Consider the following 24,548-nt stretch of genomic DNA (forward strand, 5'->3'; position numbering starts at 1 on the left):
CCCTGTCCAGCTTGGAGCCCAAAACTTTTCCAGCCTGGATGCGGGGAAGGGTATGTGGGGGCAGAGAGGGGCACCAAAGTGCCCCCACCCAGCCCTCATCTCGCCTGGAAGAGGGCACGGAGGGGTTTGTACCCAGAGTTGGATCAGTCTGGAAGGTGAGTGGGGGTCTTCTCTGGGGGTGGGGGTTTGGGGGCTGAATATCTGGGGTTCAGAGGGTCTGCTTCCCCGTTTAGACCGTGAACCCGTCATTGGGCAGGGTTTGTCTCTATCTGTGGCCAAATTGTACATCGCTTAGTACAGTTGATTCTATTTAGTACAGTTGATTCTATTTAGTTGCCATTGTTTTTACGAGATGTTCTTCCCCTTGACTCTACTTATTGCCATTGTTCTTGTCTGTCCGTCTCCCCCGATTAGACCGTAAGCCCGTCAAACGGCAGGGACCGTCTCTATCTGTTGCCGACTTGTTCATTCCAAGCGCTTAGTCCAGTGCTCTGCACATAGTAAGCGCTCAATAAATACTATTGAATGAATGAATGAATGAATACAGTGCTCTGCACACAGTAAGCGCTCAATAAATATTATTGAATGAGTGAATGAATGAATTGTACATTCCAAGCACTTAGTACAGCACTCTGCACACAGTAAGCGCTCAATAAATACGACTGAGTGAATGAATGCTTCGTGGAGGGAAGGCGGAGAGGACTCATTCATTCATTCATTCAATAGTATTTATTGAGCGCTTACTATGTGCAGGGCACTACACTAAGCGCTTGGAATGGACAATTCGGCAACAGATAGAGACCATCCCTGCCTATTGACGGACACTCCTGCCTCATTCTTCCTGTCAAGGGGAGAGCAGCAGCCACGGTAGACCGGGGGTGGTTAATACAGTGCTCTGTATGCAGTGAGTGCTCAATAAATGGGACTGAGTGACTATGTTCTTCACCTTCCCCTCAGCTAAGCCCCCTGTCCCTCTGCTCCTCCCCCTCTCCCTTCCCCTCAGCACTCTGCTCATTTGGAGATATTATTTATTACCCTATTTATTTTGTTAATGAGGTGTACATCCCCTTGATTCCATTTATCGTGATTATGTTGTCATGTTTTTATCTGTCCGATTAGCCCGTGAGCCCGTGGGCCGGGATTGTCTCTATCTGTTGCCTGACTGTCCATTCCAAGCGCTTAGTACAGTGCTCTGCTCCTAGTAAGCGCTCAGTAAATACTACTGAATGAATGACACTGTGTCTCAGTGGAAAGAGCCCGAGTCGGGGAGTCCGAGGTCATGGGTTCGAATTCCCCCTCTGCCCCTTGTCAGCTGTGTGACTGTGGGCAAGTCACTTCACTTCTCTGGGCCTCGGTTCCCTCATCTGCAAAATGGGGATGACGACTGGGAGCCTCAGGTGGGCCAACCTGATGACCCTGTATCTCCCCCAGCGCTTAGAACAGTGCTCTGCGCCTAGTAAGCGCTTAACAAATAGCAACATTAGGAGGACGAGGTACGGCGCAAGCGCAGTCCGAAGGGCTGAGGCGACGGCGGCTCCCCGCCGCGGCCACCTGTCAATCACCGCGGAGGCCACGCCCCGATTTCATCCCACGATCCAATCACCGCTCCCGTCCTGGTGTGACCCCGCCCTCTGCCACGCCCCCTCCCCGCCTCCCCGGAGAGGCGCCGTCGTGACGCAGCGGCGTATGACGTCACGGCCTGGCCCTGCGGCCTTGTCCCCTCAGCTGGGCGAGGCCTAATAATAATAATGTTGGTATTTGTTAAGCGCTTACTATGTGCAGAGCGCTGTTCTAAGCGCTGGGGTAGACACAGGGGAATCAGGTTGTCCCACGTGGGGCTCCCAGTCTTCATCCCCATTTTACAGATGAGGTCACTGAGGCCCAGAGAAGTGAAGTGACTCGTCCACGGTCACACAGCTGACAAGTGGCAGAGCTGGGATTCGAACCCAAGACCTCTGACTCCAAAGCCTGTGCCCTTTCCACTGAGCCACGCCTAGTGAGGGGAGGAGGCCAGTTGGGGCCTTTCTTGTGGCCACGCGCCCATTGCCTCGCCTCGCTGGCCCTTCCTCCCTTCCTTCCCCCCACCATGGCCCCCTTTACATTGTCCAGTGCCTCCTCCCCAACTCTAGTTCCCTCCCAGGGCAGGGGCCAGGGTGGGCCGAGCTGCCCTCATCCCCCAATCCAAGATGGAGGAGGAGCCGCCATCCTTTGGCTCAGGGTTGCCCATCTGGCCCCTTCTGTGAGGCCACGGCCAACTCCCGCTGTGGAGCTCTAAACAGTGCAGGACACTATACTAAGCGATTGGAAAGTACAATTCAGCCACAGAGACAATCCCTAATAATAATAGTGGTATTGGTTAAGCACTTACTATGTGCAAAGCACTCTTCTAAGCGCTGGGGGGGGGATACAAGGTGATCAGGTTGTCCCACGTGGGGCTCACAGTTTTAATCCCCATTTTATTAACAATAATAATAATGTTGGTATTTGTTAAGCGCTTACTATGGGCAGAACCGGGGCTAGAACCCATGACCTCTGGCTCCCAAGCCCGGGCTCTTTCCACTGAGCCACGCTGCATCACCAACATGGGGTTCATAGCCTAGAAGGGGGGAGACAGCTGGACAATTGGCAACAAGTAAATAGTTATTAATAGCATCAATATAAATAGAATTATATATACACGTCATTAGTGTATATAATTGTATATACATTGAGAAGCATATACATTGAGAAGCAGCGTGGCTCAGTGGAAAAGGCCTGGGCTTCGGAGTCAGAGGTCATAGGTTCGACTCCCAGCTCTGCCACTTGTCAGCTGTGTGACTGTGGACAAGTCACTTAACTTCTCTGTGCCTCAGTTCCCTCATCTGTAAAATGGGGATTAACTGTGAGCCTCACGAGGGACAATCTGATTACCCTGTATCTACCCCAGCGCCTAGAACAGTGCTTGGCACATAGTAAGCGCTTAATAAATACCAACCTTATTAGTAGCGTGGCTCAGTGGAAAAGAGCATGGGCTTCAGAGTCAGAGGTCGTGAGTTCGACTCCCGGCTCTGCCACTTGTCAGCTGTGTGACTGTGGGCGAGTCACTTAACTTCTCTGTGCCTCAGTTCCCTCATCTGTAAAATGGGGATTAGCTGTGAGCCTCACGTGGGACGACCTGATTACCCCGTATCTCCCCCAGCGCTTAGAACAGTGCTCGGCACATAGTAAGCGCTTAACAAATACCAACATTTAGTAAGATAAATAGAATAATAAATATGGACATATATACCCAAGTGTTTTGGGGAGGGGAGAAGAGCGGAGGGAGGGAGTCACATAAGTAGCCCTTGCTGGACATCCATTAGTGGACTTGTCCACAGTCACACAGCGCCTTTTCCAGATGAGGTAACTGAGGCCCAGAGAAGTGAAGTGAGTTGCCCACAGTCACACAGCTGACAAGTGGCAGAGCCGGGATTAGAACCCACATTCTCTGACTCCCAAGCCTGTGCTCTTTCCACTAAGCCATGCTGCTTCTCTATAATAATGTTGCTATTTGTTAAGCACTTACTATGTGCAGAGCACTGTTCTAAGCACTGGGGGAGATCCAGGGTCATCAGGTTGTCCCACGTGAGGCTCACAGTCTTCCTCCTCATTTTATTCATTCATTCAATAGTATTTATTGAGCGCTTTCTATGTGCAGACCACTGTACTAAGCGCTTGGAATGGACAATTCGGCAACAGCTAGAGACCAGGTCACTGAGGCCCGGAGAAGTGAAGTGACTTGCCCACAGTCACGCAGCTGACAAGTGGCAGAGCTGGAATTCGAACCCGTGACCCCGGACTCCCAAGCCCGGGCTCTTTCCACTGAGCCACGCTGCTTCTCAATGGAGGAGGAGTGTGGGCTAATGGATGGAGCAGGGGAGTGGGAGCTCAGCCCGCACACTCCGCTCCTCCCCTCCTCAATGGGCCTCCATCTCGCCTGTCCCGCCGTCGACCCCCGGCCCACGTCCCACCTCTGACCCGGAACGCCCTCCCTCCTCACCTGCGCCAAACTCCCTCTCTTCCCCCCTTCAAAGCCCTACTGAGAGCTCACCTCCTCCAGGAGGCCTTCCCAGACTGAGCCCCCCTTTTCCTCTGTTCCTCCTCCCCTCCCCACAGCACTTGGGTATATATGTACATATTTAATATTCTCTTTATCTTATTAATGACGTGTATATATAATTCTATTTATATTGATGATGCCTATTCGCTTGTACCTGTTTTGTTGTGTCTCCCCCCCTTCTGGGCTGTGACCCTTTTCTTGGGTAGTGATTGTCGCTATTTGTTGCTGACTTGTACTTTCCGAGCGCTTAGTACGGTGCCCTGCGCACAGTAAGCGGCTCAGTAAATACGATTGAAAGAAGGACCTGGGTTCCAATCCCAGCTCCGCCACTTGTCGGCTGTGTGACCTTGGACCGGACGCTTAATATCTAGGCCTCAGTTACCTCACCTGTAAAACGGGGATTATGAGTGTGAGCCTCAGTCAATGGTATTTATTAAGTGCTTTATCATGTGCAGAGCACTGTACTGAGCGCTTGGGAGGGTACGAAACAACAGAATTAGCACATTCCCTGCCCGCGGGACATGGACGGTGTCCAACTTGATTAGCTTGCATGAACCCCGGTGCTTAATACAGTATTCTTGATTCTATTTAGTCGCCATTGTTTTTACGAGATGTCCTTCCCCTCGACTCTATCTATCGCCGTCGTTCTCGCCTGTCCGTCTCCCCCGATTAGACCGTGAGCCCGTCAAACGGCAGGGACCGTCTCTATCTGTTGTCGACTTGTTCGTTCCAAGCGCTTAGTCCAGTGCTCTGCACATAGTAAGCGTTCAATAAATACTATTGAATGAATGAATTGAACGAATATCTGGCACACAGTGAGTTCTAATAAACCCCACTTGGAAAAAAAAATAAATAAAGGAGTGAGGGGAGGAATATGTCTTTCCACAACCAGCTGGGTGTTTCCATCCCACCATCACATCTGTGTGCGTCCGTCTGCAGCAGTGCGTCCAGGATGTACTTGTGCCTCTGAGAGCGTGTATTCGAACAATACGTCTGTGAAAATTCATTCTTTCAATTGTACTTATTGAGTGCTTACCGGGTGCAAAGCGCTGTAATTAGGGGCTTGGGAGAGTACGATATAACAAACGCATTCCCTGCTCACACCGAGCTCCCAGCCTAGAGGGGGAGACCGACATGAATTTAAATAAGTAAATAGAAAAATAAATTACAGATATATACCTATGTGCTTGGGGAGGAGGGAGGGAGGAAGAATGAAGGAGCAAGTCAGGGCGGCGCAGAACGGAGAGGGTAGAGGGGAGGGCTCAATCAGGGAAGGCTTCTTGGAAGAGAACGTCTTTGTGCACGTGACTGCGTATTTGCTTAGACATTATACGTGTGCGCATCTATATTTCCGTAGAAGCGGCATGGCCTGGGGGCTAGAGCAAGGGTCTAGGAGTCGGAAGGACCCGGGTTCCAATCCCCGCTCCGCCGCTCGTCTGCTGGGTGACCGTCGGCAAGTCACTTCACTTCTCGGTGCCCTCGTCTGTAAAATGGGGATAAAGACTGTGTGGGACAGGGTCTGTGTCCAACTTGATGAACTTGCATCTAACCCAGCGCTCAGTACAGTCCCTGGAACATAGTAAATGCTCAGTATATATATGTATATGTGTATACGTGTATATATATATATATACATATGTGTATATAAAAACAAAAAAAAATTAGAAAAGGACCAGGCCGAGCTGCCCCAGGGCTCGGTCTTGCAAGCCTCCTCTGCCTGCTGCCCTGAACCCCGGCAGGCCGCGTCCACAGGAGCGGCCGGAGGGCACGAAGCAATCGCGCCCTCCACCCTCCTCCACCTCCCTGCCATCTTGTCTTGCTGCCCTAATAGCTCCGCGCCTTGATTCGGTGGTTTGTGTCTCCGAGCCCAGCCTTCATTTAATAATGTTGGTATCTGCCTCAGTGACCTCATCTGTCAAATGGGGATGAAGACCGTGAGCCCCACGTGGGACAGCCCGATTCCCCTGTGTCTACCCCAGCGCTTAGAACAGTGCTCGGCACATAGTAAGCGCTTAACAAATACCAACATTATTATTATTAAAATGATTGGCCCGTAATAAGTACCTAATAGAGAAGCAGCGTGGCTCAGTGGAAAGAGCACGGGCTTTGGAGTCAGAGGTCATGAGTTCGAATCCCAGCTCCGCCACTTGTCGGCTGTGTGACTGTGGGCAAGTCACTTAACTTCTCTGTGCCTCAGTTACCTCATCTGTAAAATGGGGATTAAGACTGTGAGCCCCACGTGGGACAACCTGATTCCCTTGTGTCTACCCCAGCGCTTAGAACAGTGCTCAGCACAGAGTAAGCGCTTAACAAATACCAACATTATTATAGATACCACTATCAACAGGTCACCAGATTCCTTTCCGAATCCCGGTGGGTGGGAAAGATTGGTGGGGGAGGGCAGAGGGGGTGGCCAAGGGCTTGTTTTTTCAGTTTTATTTTTTATGGAATTTGTTAAGTGCTTTCTCTGTGCCAGGCACTGGACTAACGCTGGGATAGATACAAGCTAATCCAGTCGGACACAGTCCGTGTCCTACACGAGGTTTACAGTTTTAATCCCCATTTTGTAGATGAGAAAACCGAGGTACAGAGAAGTGAAGCGACTTGCCCAGGGTCACAGAGGAGACAAGAGGCGGAGCCGGGATTAGAACCCAAGTCCTTCTGACTCCCAGGCTTGTGTCCTGATTTAGCTCACACATCAGCCTCCCTTGCCCACTTTTTCACCCACGCCCCCACCCCCCTTGGCCTGTGCCAAACACAAGAGAAGCCGCGTGGCTTGGCCGAAAGAGCCCGGGCTTGGGAGTCCGAAGTCCTGGGTTCTAATCGCGGCTCCGCCACTTAGCTATCTGACTTTGGGCAAGTCACTTATCCTCTCTGTGCCTCGGTGACCTCGTCTGAAAAATGGGGATGAAGACTGTGAGCCCCACGTGGGACCACCTCATTATTTTGTATCTACCCCAGTGCTTAGAACAGTGCTTGGCACATAGTAGGCGCTTAACAAATACCATCATCGTCATCACAAGCTCTAGTCCAGGAGGCCTAGGTGGCTCTCTCGGTCAGCCAGTCGTATTTATTGAGCGCTACTTATACTGTGCAGAGCACTGTACTAAGCGCTTGGGAGAGTATAGACTAGCCCTTCCTTTCTGCCTGCCCTCATTGCACCTTTCTTTTTTTCTGGTATTTTTTAAGCGCTTACTACATGTCAGGCACCGTACTGTGCGCTGGGGTAGATCCAAGCTAATCAGGTCGGACACGGTCCGCGTTCCCACATGGGGCTCACAGCCTTTAATCCCCATTTTCCAGAGGAGGTCACTGAGGCCCAGAGGATAATAATACTAATCATGGTATTTGTTAAGCGCTTACTATGGGCCAAGCACTGTTCTAAGCCCCGGGGGAGATACAAAACAATGAGGTGGTCCCACATGGGGCTCAGTCTTCATCCCCATTTTACAGATAAGGTCACTGAGGCTCAGAGAATCATCATGGTATTTGTTAATTCCTTCTATGGCTTAGTGGAAAGAGCCCGGGCTGGGGAGTCAGAGGTTGTGGGTTCTAATCCCGGCTCCCCCACTTCTCAGCTGTGTGATTTGGGGCAAGTCGCTTCACTTCTCTGTGCCTCACTGACCTCCTCTGGAAAATGGGGATGAAGACTGGGAGCCCCACGTGGGACAACCTGATTACCTTGTACCTACCTCAGCGCTTAGCACAGTGCCCGGCACATAGTAAGCGCTTAACCGATGCCATCATCATTATTATCATTACGTGCCAAGCACTGTTCTAAGCGCTGGGGTAGGTACAAGGTAATCAGGTTGTCCCACCTGGGGCTCCCAGTCTTATCATTTTACAGAAGGGATGCGACCCGCCCAAGGTCACCCAGCGGACGAGCGGCGGGGCCGGGATTAGAACCCAGGTCCTTCTGGCTGCCGGGCCTGCGTTCTAGCCACTGGGCCAGGCTGCAGCCTCGCCTCGGCCTGGATGCGGTCCAGCTTCCTTCCTCCCCATCCAGCCCAATTGGCCTCCCCCCGAGCAGCTCCCACCCCAGCTCCTAGGCCGGAAGGGCAAAGCCTCAGGCCCTGACGGGAACGTTTTGGACGCCCTCTTCTTCCTTTTTAGAAAGAGGCGACACTCCCCACACCCCCTCTAACCCCACCCTCCCGAGGGGAAGAGGTCTTTAGGCAGGATCGAGGGACACGTTGTGCTCTTGCGGCCCCTCTCCGCTCTCCCCTCTTGGACGGGGCCTCCTCCTCCTCCTCCAGGAAGCCTTCCCGGGCTGCCCCTCCACCTCCTCCTTCCTGTCAATCACTCCAAGCCAGGCCGGGGAGGTGGCTACTTGAGAAGCGGCGTGGCTCGGTGGCAAGAACCCGGGCCTCGGAGGACGTGGGTTCTAATCCCCGCTCCGCCACCTGTCTGCTGTGTGACCTTGGGCAAGTCACCTCCCTTCTCTGGGCCTCAGGGACCTCATCTGTAAAATGGGGATGAAGACTGTGAGCCCTATGGGGGACGACCTCAGGACTCTGCATCTCCCCCAGCGCTTAGAACAGTGCTTGGCACATAGTAAGCGCTTAACAAATGCCAACATTATTATTATTATTATTTATTATTAGGGGGCACGGGACTGGACAAGACCCCCTCCTCTCAAGCCGCCCGCACCGTGGGGAGGCCGGAGACCCTCCCATTCTGCTCCCCGGGGCGAGCGGGACTCGAACCCAGGCCCCTCGAACCCAGGCCCCGGGGAGCGGCGGCCCCAGCGCCTCTCTCAGCCGGAACTCGTTTCGTTCGATTTGTTTACGTCTCCTTCCGCGGCCCTCTCGGGCCGCACCGCCACCCAACCCCTCGCTCTCCGCCCCGTGTCCTTCCGCACAAGGCGACTTCGGGCTCGCTCGAGACCCGTTTTCTATATATTTTTCTAGACCTCCGTCTCTCTCCAGGCTTGAGGGGCGGCCTGGCATCCCCGCTCGCCACCGGGGAGCCCGTTGGATGCCCGCTAGAAAACGGGATTTCAAAACCCAGGGACTATTTTTTCCGGAACGGACCATTTTGAACCTTTCGCCTCAGGGACGCTTATGGCCCCCGAAAGCTCCCCGAGAGAAAGACATTTTGAAATTATTCCTAAAGAACGCGACGTCCCCGTGCGGCTCCTCTTTGCGCCCCCCAGCCGAGGCGGTCTAAACGCCTCCCCCGCCGTCCCTTCCCCCCCCACGCCCCCCCCCGGCCAACGGCAATGGTACCGCCCAGATCCCGCCCCCCGCCGCCTCCCGATTGGCCCCGGCCCCCCTGACTGACAGGCGAGCGCCGTCCAATGGCGGCGGCCGCTCCCCACCGAAGGGGCGGGGCCGGAGGGCGTCCCCCGCGCGGCCGGCCATTGGCTGCGCGTCCCGGCGCGCGGGGCGGGCGCCCCTCGCAGGCGGCGGACTACGACTCCCGGCGGCCCCCGGGGCGGCGGGCCGTGCGCCTGCGCGGGGGCGGGGCCCGCCCGCTCCTCTATATAAGGCGGCGCAAAGGGCTGGGGAGCAGCAGTTGGAAGTTGGCAGGTGGACGAGGCAGGTTGGGAAGAGGGGGTGGGAGGAGGGAAAAAAAAAAAAAGAGAAAGAGGGAAGCGGAGGAGGCGGAAGCGGCGGAGAGGGAGGGGGCGTGGGAAGGAGGAGGAGCAGCAGCAGCAGCAGGAGCGGAGGAGGAGACGAGCAGCCACAGGGGAGATGAGTTGGTCCGTCCTCGGCTGAGACCCAGGCGGGGCGCCAGGGAGTGGGACGCTGCAGTTGGAGCAACACCCGTGGAAGGGGGCGTCGGGGGCGTCTTAACCCCGTGCGGGTTCCGCGGCGGGACTGGGCCCCCTCCCCGGGGGACGGCGTCGGGGGTGACCTTTGACCCCCGGGCCTGGAGGCCGCGACCCTCGTCCCCGCCCCGGGGGGCCCCCCCGGGCTTTGGCTTTTCCGAGGAGCAGCGCCTCCTGGCGGCGGCGGCGGCGGCGGCGGGCGCCCGCCGTTAACCCTTCCAAGTTCTCCCCCGGTCGCCGTCGGGGCAGAGCCGGTCCCGGGGCCGGGCCTCCCCTTCGCCCCGGCCATGGCCGAGCCCCTGGGGCCGGAGGACCCGCCGCCACCCCCTGCGACCTGCTCGTCCTCGGACGGCGCCGGGGCCCGCCCGGCCGCCGGCCAGAACGGCAACGAGCCGGGGCTGGGGGGCGACCGGGCGGCGGCGGCGGCGGCGTCGTCGGGGGACGAGGCCTGGCCGCAGCAGAGGCAGCCGGGCAAGAAGAAGCACCGCCGGAGGCCCTCCAAGAAGAAGCGGCACTGGAAGCCCTACTACAAGCTGAGCTGGGAGGAGAAGAAGAAGTTCGACGAGAAGCAGAGCCAGCGGGCCTCCCGCCTGCGGGCCGAGATGTTCGCCAAGGGCCAGCCCGTGGCCCCCTACAACACCACCCAGTTCCTCATGGACGACCACGACCAGGAGGAGCCCGACCTGAAGACGGGCCTCTACCCCAAGCGGGCGGCCGCCAAGTCGGACGACACGAGCGACGAGGACTTCGTGGAGGAGGCCGGCGAGGAGGACGGGGGCAGCGACGGCATGGGCGGCGACGGCGGCGAGTTCCTGCAGCGGGATTTCTCGGAGACCTACGAGCGCTACCACGCCGAGAGCCTGCAGAACATGAGCAAGCAGGACCTCATCCGCGAGTACCTGGAGCTGGAGAAGTGCCTCTCCAGGATGGAGGACGAGAACAACCGGCTCCGGCTGGAGGGCAAGAAGCCCCCCCCGGGCCCCGACGACCCCCGGCTCAGGGACCTGGAGCTGGAGGTCGAGCGGCTGCGGGCCGAGAACCTCCGGCTGCTGCGGGAGAACCAGCAGCAGCTGCAGCAGCTGCAGGACCGGCCGCCGCTCGACAACTTCGGGGACTAGACGGCGCGCGCGCGCGCCCCCCCCGCCGCCGCGCGCCCGGCGCGCACGCGCACGTCGCGGGGCGGGCGCGCGCACGGCGCGGGCGGGGGGGGGGGGGAAAGAAAGGAAAGGGACCGCCTTTTTACCGGGATGGAATGTACCATTTTCCGCGCGGGGGTGCGCGCGCGCGGGCGGCCGTCGCCACACGGCGGACCTTTTTACCGTTCGGAGAGAAAACGACCCCGACCCCCCCCCCATCGTCCTTTTCCTTCCCGCCCCCACGGCCTTGTATTTGTTTCGGAAATTTGAGCTACGATGTGGTGTGTCGTCTCCTTCCCCCCCCCTCCCCGCGCGTGGGTGCGTCTGTGTGTGCGCATGCGTGGTCTGGATGCCCCCCTGCTAATTATGTGAATTTGAAGGGTTCTTCTCCCCCCCCCTCATTTACACCCCCCCCTTGGTGTCCCCCCCTTTTTTAAAAAAAATTAAATTTTAAAATTAAAAAGGGAGGGGGGTGAACGTGGACTTGGGGGGCACGTTACCAAATTTGACCCACTTTCTGCATTCTTCTGTCTTAACCAAAAACAAAAGTTTTTCTTTTGGAGGAAAAAAAAAAAAAAAAGGCGCCCCTCGACAGGGAGATGGGAAGCGGCCAGATCCGGATTTAAAAAAAAAATAATAATAAATTCATTCTCTAGTTACAATAAATTTAATATTTGTAAATGGAAGAGCGTTTCGGTGTGATTTCTAGACATGCAAAAGGATCTTCTCCAGGAGAGAATAGAGAGAGGTTGGCGGGGGGGGGGGGGAATCCAGTTTTAAGCGAGGTTTGTATCGCTGGGGAGGACTCGAAAGCAAGTGTGGGGTTTGGGAAGCGGAAAACTGAACCAAGCATATGAAGTCTGAAAGAGAGAGTGAGTTTTCCTTTTACTTTCTCCTGCTGAGTCTTGCTGTCAATCCAGGAAGAGCACCGAATAGTTCCAAAGTGTAATTCTGCTTGGAGAGATTTAATTGCCGTCTCTGCTTACCTATTGCACTTTTAAACTGCATCCTGAGGGGAAAGGGGGGAGTGTATGTGTCTGGGATAGGGGTGGGAATGGGAAGGAACTCGGTTTTGTCAACACGGTATTCCCCCTTAAAACCCAAAACTTGTCTTGCCTTTTCCTGTTTCCAAATGATCGCTCCGAAAAAAAAAAATTACGTTGACAATAAACATAAACAAAACTTGGCAGCTTGCTGGCTTGAACCCATGGCAACCTCCAGTTTCATTGGTTTCCAACAATCTTCCACCATCCGTCAATGAGGCCGTCTCAACTTGGTTACTGAAAATGCTTTTATTAACAAGTCCTTGGTAGGGGCTTTTTGGTGGGGGGGCAAAGCAATGGTTCGATTGGATAGATCTGAGCTATAACTTGAAGGGAAAAACAGGTTTCTTTTTGAAAGAACATACCTCTCTGCATTCAAAGCTATACCCTCTTTTTTAATTGCTCGGTGAGGTCAGCTCCGAGAGTGTCAAACCCACGACTGACTCCCCCACCGAGGTAGCCACTGCTATTTTTGTATCTTATGGCCAAATTTTGTGTTAAAAACACTCACACGCAGAACCGGGTTCGACGGCGCCTGATGGAGGGCTGTGATGGACAGGCGAAGGAGGGACGTTGAATCTCTCCTCCGCACCGGCGCCGGGCCTGGCTCCAAAGTACGGTGAAGCAAAATGGGGATTAGGTCACACCGTGCTTTGGAAGTGGCCGTTGCTTTGAAATGTTCGCTCTTTCTGCTCGTGGAGGTTGGTGTGATGTGTCCAGCCCCGACCGACCCCTCTTCTCAGTCAGGGTGGTTCACCAAAACCTACAGACCCTCTCTCCAAAGCCATAGCAAACCGGTAGCCATTTTATACACGTTTGCCTACCTTCTCTATCAACTATGTTTGTCTCCAGTCAACCGACAGTCCTACCAATGGAGACTGCTTCTTACCTACTGGGGCACTTGACCCCCGGGTATAACCACGGGGGGAACTGTAAAGATTGAGGGATTCCTGCCTGAGAACCTACTCAAACGCTCCCCTGACTGAGACATTTCTCCCCCACCCCCTTTATATTGTGCATCCTAAAGGGAATGAATTTGGGGGGGGGGGGGGATGACAACTGGGTGACACAACGCATTTTTGAAATGTAAAATTTTGTACCATCGGGGGATTCCTAGGGACGCCAATTCTAGGGATCGAGCTGGCGTGAAGTGGACTTGGTTCTGCTAGGGAAATGTATTCGGTTCTTCCTCTGGACAAAGACGGGCGATATTAAAGGTCTATTTTGGTAAACATTTTTGTGTTTTTAATTTTCTTTCTGACATGACATCATGCAGCAGCAAACTGGGCTGGTGGAGAATGTCAGCAGTGCACTCTGCTGGCTTGGCTTTACACGCCTGGAGGGTTCCTTTTAAGTTTGCACCAGGCAAGGCAACGGTGAGCAGAGAAGCCCCTCTGATTTTACAGCACCTGCCTAGAAATAAGGCGGCGACAGGGTATTGAGTTGAATCGTCTAGGCCTTTTTTTTCCCTCTGGCAGGGGTAGGGGGGATTTGTGTCTCCTGGAGGGATCTAGGAAAGAACCTAGAAAGATATTACTCATGAGAGAAAATTCTGCCCTATCTCTAGGATGCCCGTAATTCTAAAGAATGAGTTTTACACTTTTGAGTCACACAACTTTCTGGTAAAGGACTCTGCTTTCTGACAGACCGGGCCTTTGAATGCAGAGGGAGATGCCTGCTGGGGGGGTCCGGTTCGGAGCTTGATGGCTATTTCCCGGGCTAGCTATGCCCAGGAATGACTGCTCGGATTGTTTTCTGTTTGGTTTTTTGTTTTTCTTCCCCTCCCCTTTCTCCAGTGGGAATAACAAGACCGTGGATAAGCTGCATCGCCCTGAGGGGAAGAGAGAATGAATGGGATAACAGACCTCCCCCCACTGCCCCCCCCCTTAGATCACCAATCAGCACCCGATGGTGCTGTGGAAAAACAGAACCCACAGTCTGATCCGAAAAATTTGAGCAGCCAAACCCCAGACTCCTAGGGAATTCCCAGAGGCACAAAGTGCCCATCTAAATGCCAGCCCTGCCTTTCCATATGCCCCCTTTTTTGTATTAGTCAAGGTGTTGAGTGCCCACTACATGCAGTGTGCTGTGCCAAGCGCTGGGGAATCATCGGAGGTGACCCATTCCCTGACCATAGGGAGATTGTGCTCTCTGGGCAGAGATGCTAACGCTGGACTGGGCGAACCCAGCCTTGGATAAAGAAGAGTGGGATGAATTCGGCAACCAAATGGCTAAATACTTGGGCGATAGCTGGTTTCCCCAGTCCCGGCACCTGGCAGTCTGACCGCCTAAGCCACTGCTGACCTCTCTCCAGTGTATAATACCCGAGCTGGGGACCTTGGCTACTGTCCAGTTGGTCGAGAGGGATCTTTTGGGTAAGTGCTTTCCCTGGCCACGTGTGATGCCATGTTGGACCATAACATCACAGGAGAGGGGAGGGGGCGGTGCCTTTGGGGGGAGCCCCCCACCTCCAACCAGTAGCTACATCCACTGTAGGAGATGTAAGAGGAAGAATGATCCCCTCTGGGTCGGGGACAGGGGGCTGTTTCAGCTCTGACTTGACCTGGGGTCTAGACCTTGGGCCATTAAGAGTGAGATGTCTTCAGTGCTTAAGGCTTTTCACTCGTTCCATCCTATTTATTGAACACTTACCCTTTGCAGAGCACTGTACTGAGCGCTTGGCGGAGTACAGTACAACGATAAAGACATATTCCCCACCCACAACGAGCTGACAGTCTAGAAGGGGGAGAGGGACATCCTCGGTTTTTGGAAGTGAAAATCTGCCGGGCTGAGGGTGTTTTCGATGTTTCCTTGTACTAGTTGCTAAGCACTGAAGAAGATGCAAGATAATCAGATCGGAAGCAGTACCTCTCCCACGCGGGGCTCACCCTTCTGACAGAACAGGTACTTTGCCTCTGTTTTACAGATGAGGAAACTGAGGCCCAGAGGAGTTAAATGACTTGCCCAAGGACACACGAGCAGGCCCACACCACCTCACGCAGGCTGCAGGTAAGGATGGCACGAATCCCAAAGAACAAATCTTTTGCCTGGCACCCAGGATGAGCTCAAACCAATGTTGTTGACTGACAAGTGTCTTTAGGAATACCCTTTCCTCTTAATTTGCTCTTTAGAAAACACACACACACACACACACACACACCCCGCTTGTGTGGAAACTGAAGGGTTAATAACCCCCAAGTTGTTGACTGACTGGGGGAAAAAACAAAACACCAAAGGTGGGAGGCCATTTTGACAGATGACTAGCTGTGCCAACCCCTTTCCACCCCCCTCCCCGCCTCCCGCCCTCACCCCCGACCTTTTCCTCGTTTTGTTTGGCCTTGAGAATTCCAGTTTTGGCAAACGTCTTAGCATGAAACTTGGGGGGGCAATACCAGGGAATAATATTGAATTCCCTAATCCACCCTTCTAAAATCAACACAACTCACACGAGGGCCGGGTTGGGACTGGGCATCTTGGTGAGGCCACCCTTTGAATCGATCGGAGGTATTTGTTGAGCACTTGCTGTGTGCAGAGCCCTGCACTGAGCGCTTGGGAGAGTATTTTGAAATAAATGAGATCCACCATTCCCCCTGGGAAGATGCTCTTGGTTTTGAAGACGTCCAGGGCGACAGGGAACCCGTCTGCTAATTCTTCCGTATTTTACTCTCCCAAGTGAGTCAAACTCACTCCTTACCCTTGGCTTTAAAGCACTTAATCACCTTGCCCATTTCTACCTCACCTGATCACTCTCCTACTAACAACCCAGCCCGCATAAGAAGCAGCGTGGCTCAGTGGAAAGAGCCCGGGCTTGGGAGTCAGAGGTCATGGGTTCGAATCCAGACTCTGCCACTTGGCAGCTGTGTGACTGTGGGCAAGTCACTTCACTTCTCTGGGCCTTAGTTCCCTCATCTGTAAAATGGGGATGAAGACTGAGCCTCACGGGGGACAACGTGATGACTCTGTATCTACCCCCCCGCTTAGAACAGTGCTCTGCACATAGTAAGCGCTTAACAAATATCAACATTATAATTATACTTGGTTCCTGTAATGCTAACCTTCTCTCTGAACTTCATTCTCATCTATCCTGAAGCCAACCTCTCACCCATATCCTACCTCTGGCCTGGAACGCCTTCCCTCCTCACACCCGTCAGATAATTGCTCTCCCCCACTTCAAAGCCTAATTGAAGGCTCATCTCCTCCAAGAAGCCTTCCCTGACTAAGCCCTCCTTTCCTCTCCTCCCACTTCCTTCTGCGTCACCCTGATTTGCTCCCTTCACTGGTCCTCTTTCCCATCCCCATGGCACACGTATATATGGATGCAGATATCTGTAATTTATTTATGTCTATTAATGTCCATCTCCCCCTCTAGACTGTGAGGTCGTTGTGGGCAGGGAATGTCTGTTGGACTCCCCCAAGTGCTTAGTACAGTTCTTTGCACACAGTAAGTGCTCAAATACAACTGAATGAATGAAAGCGCTTAGTACAGTGCTCTGCACATAATAATAATAGTATTTAAGTGCTATGTGCCAAGCACCGTACTAAGCACTGGGATGGATACAAGCAAATAATAATAACGCTGGTATTTGTTAAGCGCTTACTATGTGCAGAGCACTGTTCTAGGCGCTGGGGTAGGTACAGAGTAATCAGGTTGTCCCATGTGAGGCTCACAGTTAATCCCCATTTTATAGATGAGGTCACTGAGGCCCAGAGAAGCCAAGTGACTTGCCTACAGTCACACAGCTGTAAGTGGCAGAGCCGGGATTCAAACCCATGACCTCTGACTCCTAAGCCCGTGCTCTTTCCACTGAGCCACGCTGCTTCTCTAAGCAAAGCAAATCGAGTTGGACATAATCCCTGTCCCATGTGGGGCTCAAAGTCTCAATCTCCATTTTACAGATGAGATAAATGAGCAAAAAGAGAGGTGAAGTGACTTGCCCAAGGTGTCGCAGCAGACATAGGAAGCGCTCAATAAATACGACCGACTGATGGGGTAAAGGGTTCAGAAGGGAATTGTACAGCTTGCCTCTGAAAATCCTGTCTGGACAGATCTGGGGCTCTGAGTGAAGGGTCAAAAGGCTTGGGGGCTGAAGAGAAGCAGTGTGGCTTAGTGGCAAGAGCCCAGGCTTGGGAGTCAGAAGTCGTGGGTTCTAATCCCGGCTCCACCACTTGGCAGCTGTGTGACTTCGGGTGAGTCGCTTCTCTGTGCCTGTTACCTCATCTATAAAATGGGGATTAAAACTGAGCCCCATGTGGGACAACCTGATTACCTTGTATCTACCCCAGACCTAGAACAGAGCTTGACACCTATTAACCACTTAACAAATACTATTATTACGATTAATAAACACAAAAAGACATTTGAAGGACAATGTAGGATCAGCCATCTGTTTCAGACCGTTGAATGTGAGGAAGCATCTTTACTGAGAAGCAGCATGGCGTAGTGGATGGAACACGGGCCTGGGAGTCAGAGGGTCATGGGTTCTAATCCTGGCTTCGCCATTTTGCTGTGTGACCTTGGGCAAGTCACTTAACTCCTCTCTGCCTCAGTTACCTCATCTGTAAAATGGGGACTGAGACCGTGAGCCCCACATGGGACGGGGACTGTGTCCAACCCCATTTGCTTGTATCAACCCCAGCGCTTAGTACAGTGCCCGGCACATAGTTAAGGTGCTTAACAAATACCATCATTATTATTATTTCTGAGAATGGCAACAGCTCCACTCTTTGAAACGCCTCATTGGAAATTTCCCCCCAGATGGTACAGTAAAGGTTCAGAAGAGGAAACCCAAAATGGACTTGGGAAGTCTTGCCTTTTAAAAGCAACCCTTCATGTCTTGTTGAGACCTGTAACTACTGGGGAATGGAGGAGAGGACCGAACCTTGTGTGTGAGGGATTGGAACGGGGAAGGATTATGCAAGAGGATGGTTTTACATTTCCCCAGTTAAAGGGGATGGGGGTGGAAAAGGGATGGCTACTTACTGATCCACAAAGAGGGCGACCAATGAGGGAAGTGGTGGGACAGGAAGATAGGAGAGGAAGGAATATTGACCGAGGGTGTGAAACGAACTGCTCTGATCCACATACCTTGTGCTGACGGTAAGGACTTGGACAGATGGAATTAAATCTTCATGCCTTGGGTCGATTCACTCCATTTCCACAGCCAGCCTCTCTTCTCTGCCCCACCCCCCGAACCTCTGCTAGCCACAGGGTCACAGTAGCTGGCCATTTGGCAAATGTCACCCTTTCACAGCACCCTGCCGGGCTGGCCGTTGCAACGTTTGGCCTGCTTCTAATGCTGTCATTCACATTTTCTTGAGGCGGGCCCTGAACTGGATTGACCCCCGCCCCCCCTTCACAGTTAACTACCTCCAAGGTCCCTAAAGTAACGAAACTACAGTGGCCAGCTGGGATAAGTTATTCATCACATAGGATTCCCACATCTCCCTGTAAGGTAGATCAAATTTTGGAGCCATTTTCCAGATGGGAAAACAGGAGAAAGGGGTTTAATTTTCCCTCTGGAGATGCAGATATCTGTAATTTGTGTGTATTAATGTCTGTCTCCCTGTCTAGACTATGAGCTTGCCGGGGTCAGAGCTCTGTACTAAGCGCTTGATTCATCCTAAAGGAGGCAGTAATAGTAATAATAATTATGGTATTTATTAAGCACTTACGATGTGCCAAGCACTGTTCTAAGCACTGGGGTAGATACAAGATAGGTTGTCCCACGTGGGGCTCAGGGTCTTAATCCTCATTTTCCAAATGAGGTAACTGAGGCCCAGACAAGTGAAGTGACTTGCCCAAGGTCACACAGCAGACAAGTGGCGGAGCCAGGAATAGAACCCATGACCTTCTGACTTTCAGGCCCGTGTTCTATCCACTACGCCATGCTGGCCCTGTGGAAAGACCTCCGGCCTGTGAGACAGAACCGGGTTCGAGTACCAGCTCTGCCACTGACCTGAGGCAGTGGGACCTCGGGCAAGTCCCTTCCCCTCAGCTTCCTCATCTGGAAAATGGGGAGAAATATCTGAGGGGCAGGCACAATCTCATAACTCACCTATCCCTGGCACTTAATAAATACCATAATTATTATTACAGGGGCTGCCTAAAAGTTGGGAGGTACCAGACCAAATACCGGACTCAACACCTGAAGGGACACACTGACTTCCCCTTGGCTGTTTGGCTAAAGGTTGGTTATCTTCCACAGATTGAGGCAGTCTTGGGACACAAAGTTTCCAACCCCTGCCCTTGAGCTTTAACCTATGGGTAACTGTATCCCCACCCCAACAGTGCAGTTTCATTTTCCACTTTGCCTATACAACTCCTTTAGTGTCAGGCTCCCCCAACATTGGCGTATAAACTTCTTGAGGATGGGGGTTCGTGTTTACCAATGTTATTCAGTGCTCTGATTTTCCAAAGTCCTTAATGCAGTGCTCTGCACAAAGTAGGCACTCAATCAACACTGACTCAACTTTTGAAAAGGTTGCAGGGTGCTCTTAAGGCCTTTAAGTGCTTGATATTCACCCCACCTTCAGTCCCGTAGCTCTTCTACACATATGTGTAGTTTATTTTGCTACCATTCTCCCCTGCTAGATGATAAGCTCCTGGTGGGCAGGGAACATGTCGACCAACTCTTACGTTAGTCAATCCAGTTGATCGAGCGCTGTGTGCAGAGGACTATACCAAGTGCTTGGGTAAGTTCGATATAACAACGTTGGCAGACATCTCCCAAGCGCCCAGTACAGTGCTCTACTCGCTAAGCCCTTGATAACTACCATTGACTGATTGGAAAAAAGTTGGGTTTCCCATTGACTGATTGATTGGAAAAAAGCTGGGTTTCTACAAATGGGGACACAACCAACTTGACAATGGTCACCCAGCGGGAGGCAGCGGATAAGGTCAGGAAAAGCCTCTGATTTTGGCTTCAGTCGTCAAAAAACAAGCATGGAAGAGTGTACAGAAGGGTGCAGATTCTGAGAATTGACAACGTAAATACACAGTGCAAATCGCCCCTGAGATACAGGATGGCCACTTAGCTGGAAGAACTGAGGCAGACGCAAAACCACCAAGTTTCTCTCGAAACCTTCTTGGCTCCGGGAACTGGCAAGAGTGAGGCGCTGAACTAACGACCAAATTGTAGATTCTTCGAGGAAGAACGACAGATGAACCTCGGTTCTGAGATTTCGGGACCCTGCGTGAAAGAATCGATTAGTGCTAGGATGGGGAGACCAGTACACAGTGCAGCACAGGGAAAGGTTTGTATGAGTAGGACCTTCCAAACTGGAGTCTTGTCCCTCTGGATTGTTCGCTGCTTGTGAACCGGGACCGTGTACACCAATTCTGTCATATTGTACTCTCCCAAATGCTTAGCTCAGTGCTCTGCACACAGTAAGCACTGTGACATAATGGGTAGAGCATGGGCCTGGGAGTCAGAAGGTCATGGGTTCTAATCCCAGCTCTGCCTTGTCTGCTGTGTCACCTTGGGCAAATCACTTCACCTCAGTTGCCTCATCTGTAAAAAGGGGATGGAGACTCAGCCCCACATTGGACGGGGACTGTGTGCGACCCGATTGGCTTGCATCCACCGCAGCGCTTATAGCACAGTGCCGGAAAGACAGTGAGCGCTTAACGAATACCACAATCATTATTATTTCTCAGTTCAACTGACTGGTCCGACGGTCCAGTACACTGCCGGTGCTGTGCTGTAGCACCATGACTTAGCAGACGGGAGCCTCCGGAGCCATGATGGTCTCCGTCCCCCACTTTAGCCCCCGGTTTTGCAGAATCCCAGCCGGGGCGGCCCACCCCATGGACCCTCTGAGGAGCTCCTTTGGTCAGGAACCTCTACGCTCAATGGCATAATCCCGGCAGGTCCAACGGGAACTAGAGGCCCTTCACCGATCAGAGGGATGCTACTAAAGTAAACTTGCCAAAATCGACAAAGACCAAATTAAGAGAAGAATCGATCTTCATAGGGTGGGCGGGGAAGCACACACCCAAACTGGATTTATAAACTAAAACTCAATTTGCTTCTTTGCCTTCCAAGCTGTATTAAAATCACATGTCCTCCAAAAGGCCTTCCCCGATTTGCCTTCCTTTCCCCAACTCCCTCTCCCTTCTGTCTCTACGCACTTGGATCCCTATTTTTTCGGTTCTTGGTATTATCCCCCTCCTCACCCCCACAGCACATTTTTACATATCCGTAATTTATTGATTTATATTATCGTGTCTTCCCCTCTAGACCGTAAGCTCGTTGTGGGCAGGGAAAGTGTCCACCACCTCTTTTGTACCGTACTCTCCCAAGTTCTTCGACCAGCACTCTGCAAGCAGTCAATGTTCATTACCCTTGATCGATTGATTCTTCTGATATTAGGCTCTGATATTTGGGCTGGGGACCTGATCACTTACTAGTTTTTAAAGCTTCTCATCGACAACATGAGCTTTAAAATTTGAGGCCTGAGATGTTGGCTCATAACACCCTACTCTGGGGCCGTGGAATTGGGAACTATTTCATTTCCAAGCAAATGAGTAATTACCAAAGCCAATGTAGAGCCAATGGGCGCCTCAGGTTTATCAAGTAATGGGAACCTAGATAATAATGTTTGTATTTGTTAAGCGCTTACTATGTGCAGAGCACTGTTCTAAGCGCTGGGGTAGATACAGGGTCATCAGGTTGTCCCATGTGAGGCTCACAGTCTTAATTCCCATTTTACAGATGAGGTAACTGAGGCACAGAGAAGTTAAGTGACTTGCCCACGGTCACACAGCTGACAAGTGGCAGAGCTGCGATTTGAACCCATGGCCTCTGACTCCCAAGCCCGGGCTCTTTCCACTGAGCCACGCTGCCCAACACTGCCCATGCATCACACCTTTTCTATGTCAGGTCAGCACTTAACAACAACAACAACAATGTTAATATTTTTATGGTATTAAAGTGCTTACTAGGTGCCAGGTATTGTACTAAGCACTGGAGTAGATAATAATGATGATGATGGTACTGGTTAAGTGCTTACTATGTGATAAACACTGTTCTCTACAAGGTAATCAGGTTGTCCCACGTGGGGCTCACCGTCTTAATCCCCATTTTCCAGATGAGGTATCTGAGGCACAGAGAAGTAACTTGCCCAAAGTCACACAGCTGACAAGTGGCAGAGTCAGGATTAGAACCCATGACCTCTGGCTCCCAAACCTGTGCTCTTTTCACTGAGCCATGCTGCTTCATACAAGTTAATGTTTGTTATTGATGCCTGTCTACTATGCTATTGATATATACTTGTTTTGTTTTGTTGTCTGTCTCCCCCCTTCTAGACCGTGAGCCTGTTGTTGGGTAGGGATTATCTCTATCTGTTGCCGAACTGTACTTTCCAAGCGCTTAGTACAGTGCTCTGCACACAGTAAGTGCTCAGTAAATGTGACTGAATGAAGTTAATCAGTCCCTGTCCCACATGGGGTTCACCGTCTTAATCCCCATTTTACAGATGAGGTCACTGAAGCATAGAGAAGCTGAGTGACTTGCCCAAGTTCACACAGTAGGTAAGCGGCCGAGCTGGGATTAGAACCCAGGTCCTGAGTCCCAAGCCCGGGCCCTTTCCCCTAGGCCACGCTGCTTCTCAGTAATTGTGGTATTGGTTAAGGGCTTACTCTATGCCAAGCACTGTACTGAGCACTGAGGCAGAGACAACATAATAATAATAATGTTGGTATTTGTTAAGCGCTTACTACGTGCGGAGCTCTGTTCTAAGCGTTGGGGTAGATACAGGGAAGTCAGGTTGTCCCAGGTGAGGCTCACAGTCTTCATCCCCATTTTACAGATGAGGTCACTGAGGCACCGAGAAGTCAAGTGACTTGCCCAAAGTCACACAGCTGACAGGGGGCGGAGCCAGGATTAGAACCCATACCCTCTGACTCCAAAGCCCGGTCCCCCCCATGTGGCTCACCTCCTAAGTCCGAGGGAGGACCGGTACTGAGTCTCCATTTTGCAGAGGAGGGAAGTGAGGCACAGAGAAGTTAAGTGACTTGCCCAAGGTCACACAGCAGGTAAGTGGCGGAGCCGGGATTAGAACCCAGGTCCCGACCCCCACACCCGTGCTCTTTCCACAAGGCCGCTTCCCTATCGGCTCCGACCTTCCGACATCACCCTCGGGCATCGAACGTAACCCCCTCTCACGCTGAGGCTTTTAAGGTGAGCCACTCTCCCATGCTCCCACCTGCTTTCCAGGAGCGAGCGGTGCCAAGGAGGAGGTTGGTGTTTAGAAAGCCGATGCGGGAGGGATACAATTAATGAGAGGGGAGGGAGGGGATTATTCCAGGAGGGGATTATTCCAGGAGGGGTTCACCACATCAACACCACACTGATCCCTCACCATAAAAGGGGGGGAAGTGGGGAAGGGAGGGGGGGGAAATCCCATTTCCCCCTGCATAGCCTTGGCACTCATTAGCATCTAAAGCGGTCCAGAAACAATCACTCCAGTTACTTGAATTACAGAATAAAGGCTCTTAGTACAATGTGCTCGGTGGTACAAAATGTCCCCTCCTGCCGTTCAGTTCGGAAGGAGGGACTTCTGAGTCCGGAACACGGCAAGACCTAGACCTGGAATAAACCAGATTGTTACTTTCCTTCCCCCAGCCCACCTACTAGGGTGGGCATTTTCCAAACTAGGGATGCTCTGGAAGGGCGGGGGAGGTCAAATGCAGCGTGCAAATGCAGCAGCGTGGCTCGGTGGAAGGAGCACGGGCTTGGGAGTCAGAGGTCATGGGTTCGAATCCCAGCTCTGCCACTTGGCAGCTGGGTGACTGTGGGCAAGTCACTTCTCTGGGCCTCAGTGACCTCATCTGTAAAATGGGGATGAAGACTGTGAGCCTCACGAGGGACAACCTGATTCCCCTGTCTACCCCAGCACTTATAACAGTGCTCTGCACATAGTGAGCGCTTAACAAATACCAACATTATTATTATTATTATTATTATTATTATTATTATTATTAAATGTCAAGGACTGTCTTTCCAGATGCAGGGAGCCTAGAGGGGAGAGAAAGCGATGTAGTGTTCCTAGGTTTCTGACGACCCCCAAACCTTAACTGGGGGGAGGAAGCAGCGTGACTCAGTGGCAAGAGCCCGGGCTTGGGAGTCAGAGGTCATGGGTTCGAATCCCAGCTCTACCACTTGTCAGCTGGGTGACTGTGGGCAAGTCACTTCACTTCTCGGTGCCTCAGTTCCCTCATCTATAAAATGGGGATGAAGACTGTGAGCCCCACGGGGGACGACTTGATAACTCTGTATCTCCCCCAGCGCTTAAAACAGTGCTCTGCACATAGTAAGCGCTTAACAAATGCCAACATTATTATTAGTAAAACATAAATCGCCATGACTTTGGCTCCAGTTTCGGACAGGTGTCCGTGGTTGGGCGAAGCAGAAGCAGGCTGTTGAGGATGAGGGCATGGAGGGAGGCCTTTCCTTTGGGCTTTGAGACCCACAGGGCTTGGAGAGCTCTTAAACATCTCTTCCCCTGGGCCCCACCCC

At 52.4% G+C, this 24,548-nt stretch overlaps 1 protein-coding gene across 1 annotated transcript; it reads left to right on the forward strand.

The window, feature by feature from the left end:
- Positions 1 to 9,943: 9,943 nt before the first annotated feature.
- On the forward strand, positions 9,944 to 11,001 carry HEXIM1 (HEXIM P-TEFb complex subunit 1). Its single transcript, XM_029074581.2, has one exon. The coding sequence runs from the start codon at positions 10,139 to 10,141 to the stop codon at positions 10,967 to 10,969; it is 831 nt and encodes a 276-aa protein (XP_028930414.1). The 5' UTR covers positions 9,944 to 10,138; the 3' UTR covers positions 10,970 to 11,001.
- The last annotated feature ends 13,547 nt before the right edge of the window (positions 11,002 to 24,548 follow it).

This window comes from Ornithorhynchus anatinus, chromosome 11 (assembly GCF_004115215.2).
Source record: "Ornithorhynchus anatinus isolate Pmale09 chromosome 11, mOrnAna1.pri.v4, whole genome shotgun sequence".
NCBI lineage: Eukaryota > Metazoa > Chordata > Mammalia > Monotremata > Ornithorhynchidae > Ornithorhynchus > Ornithorhynchus anatinus.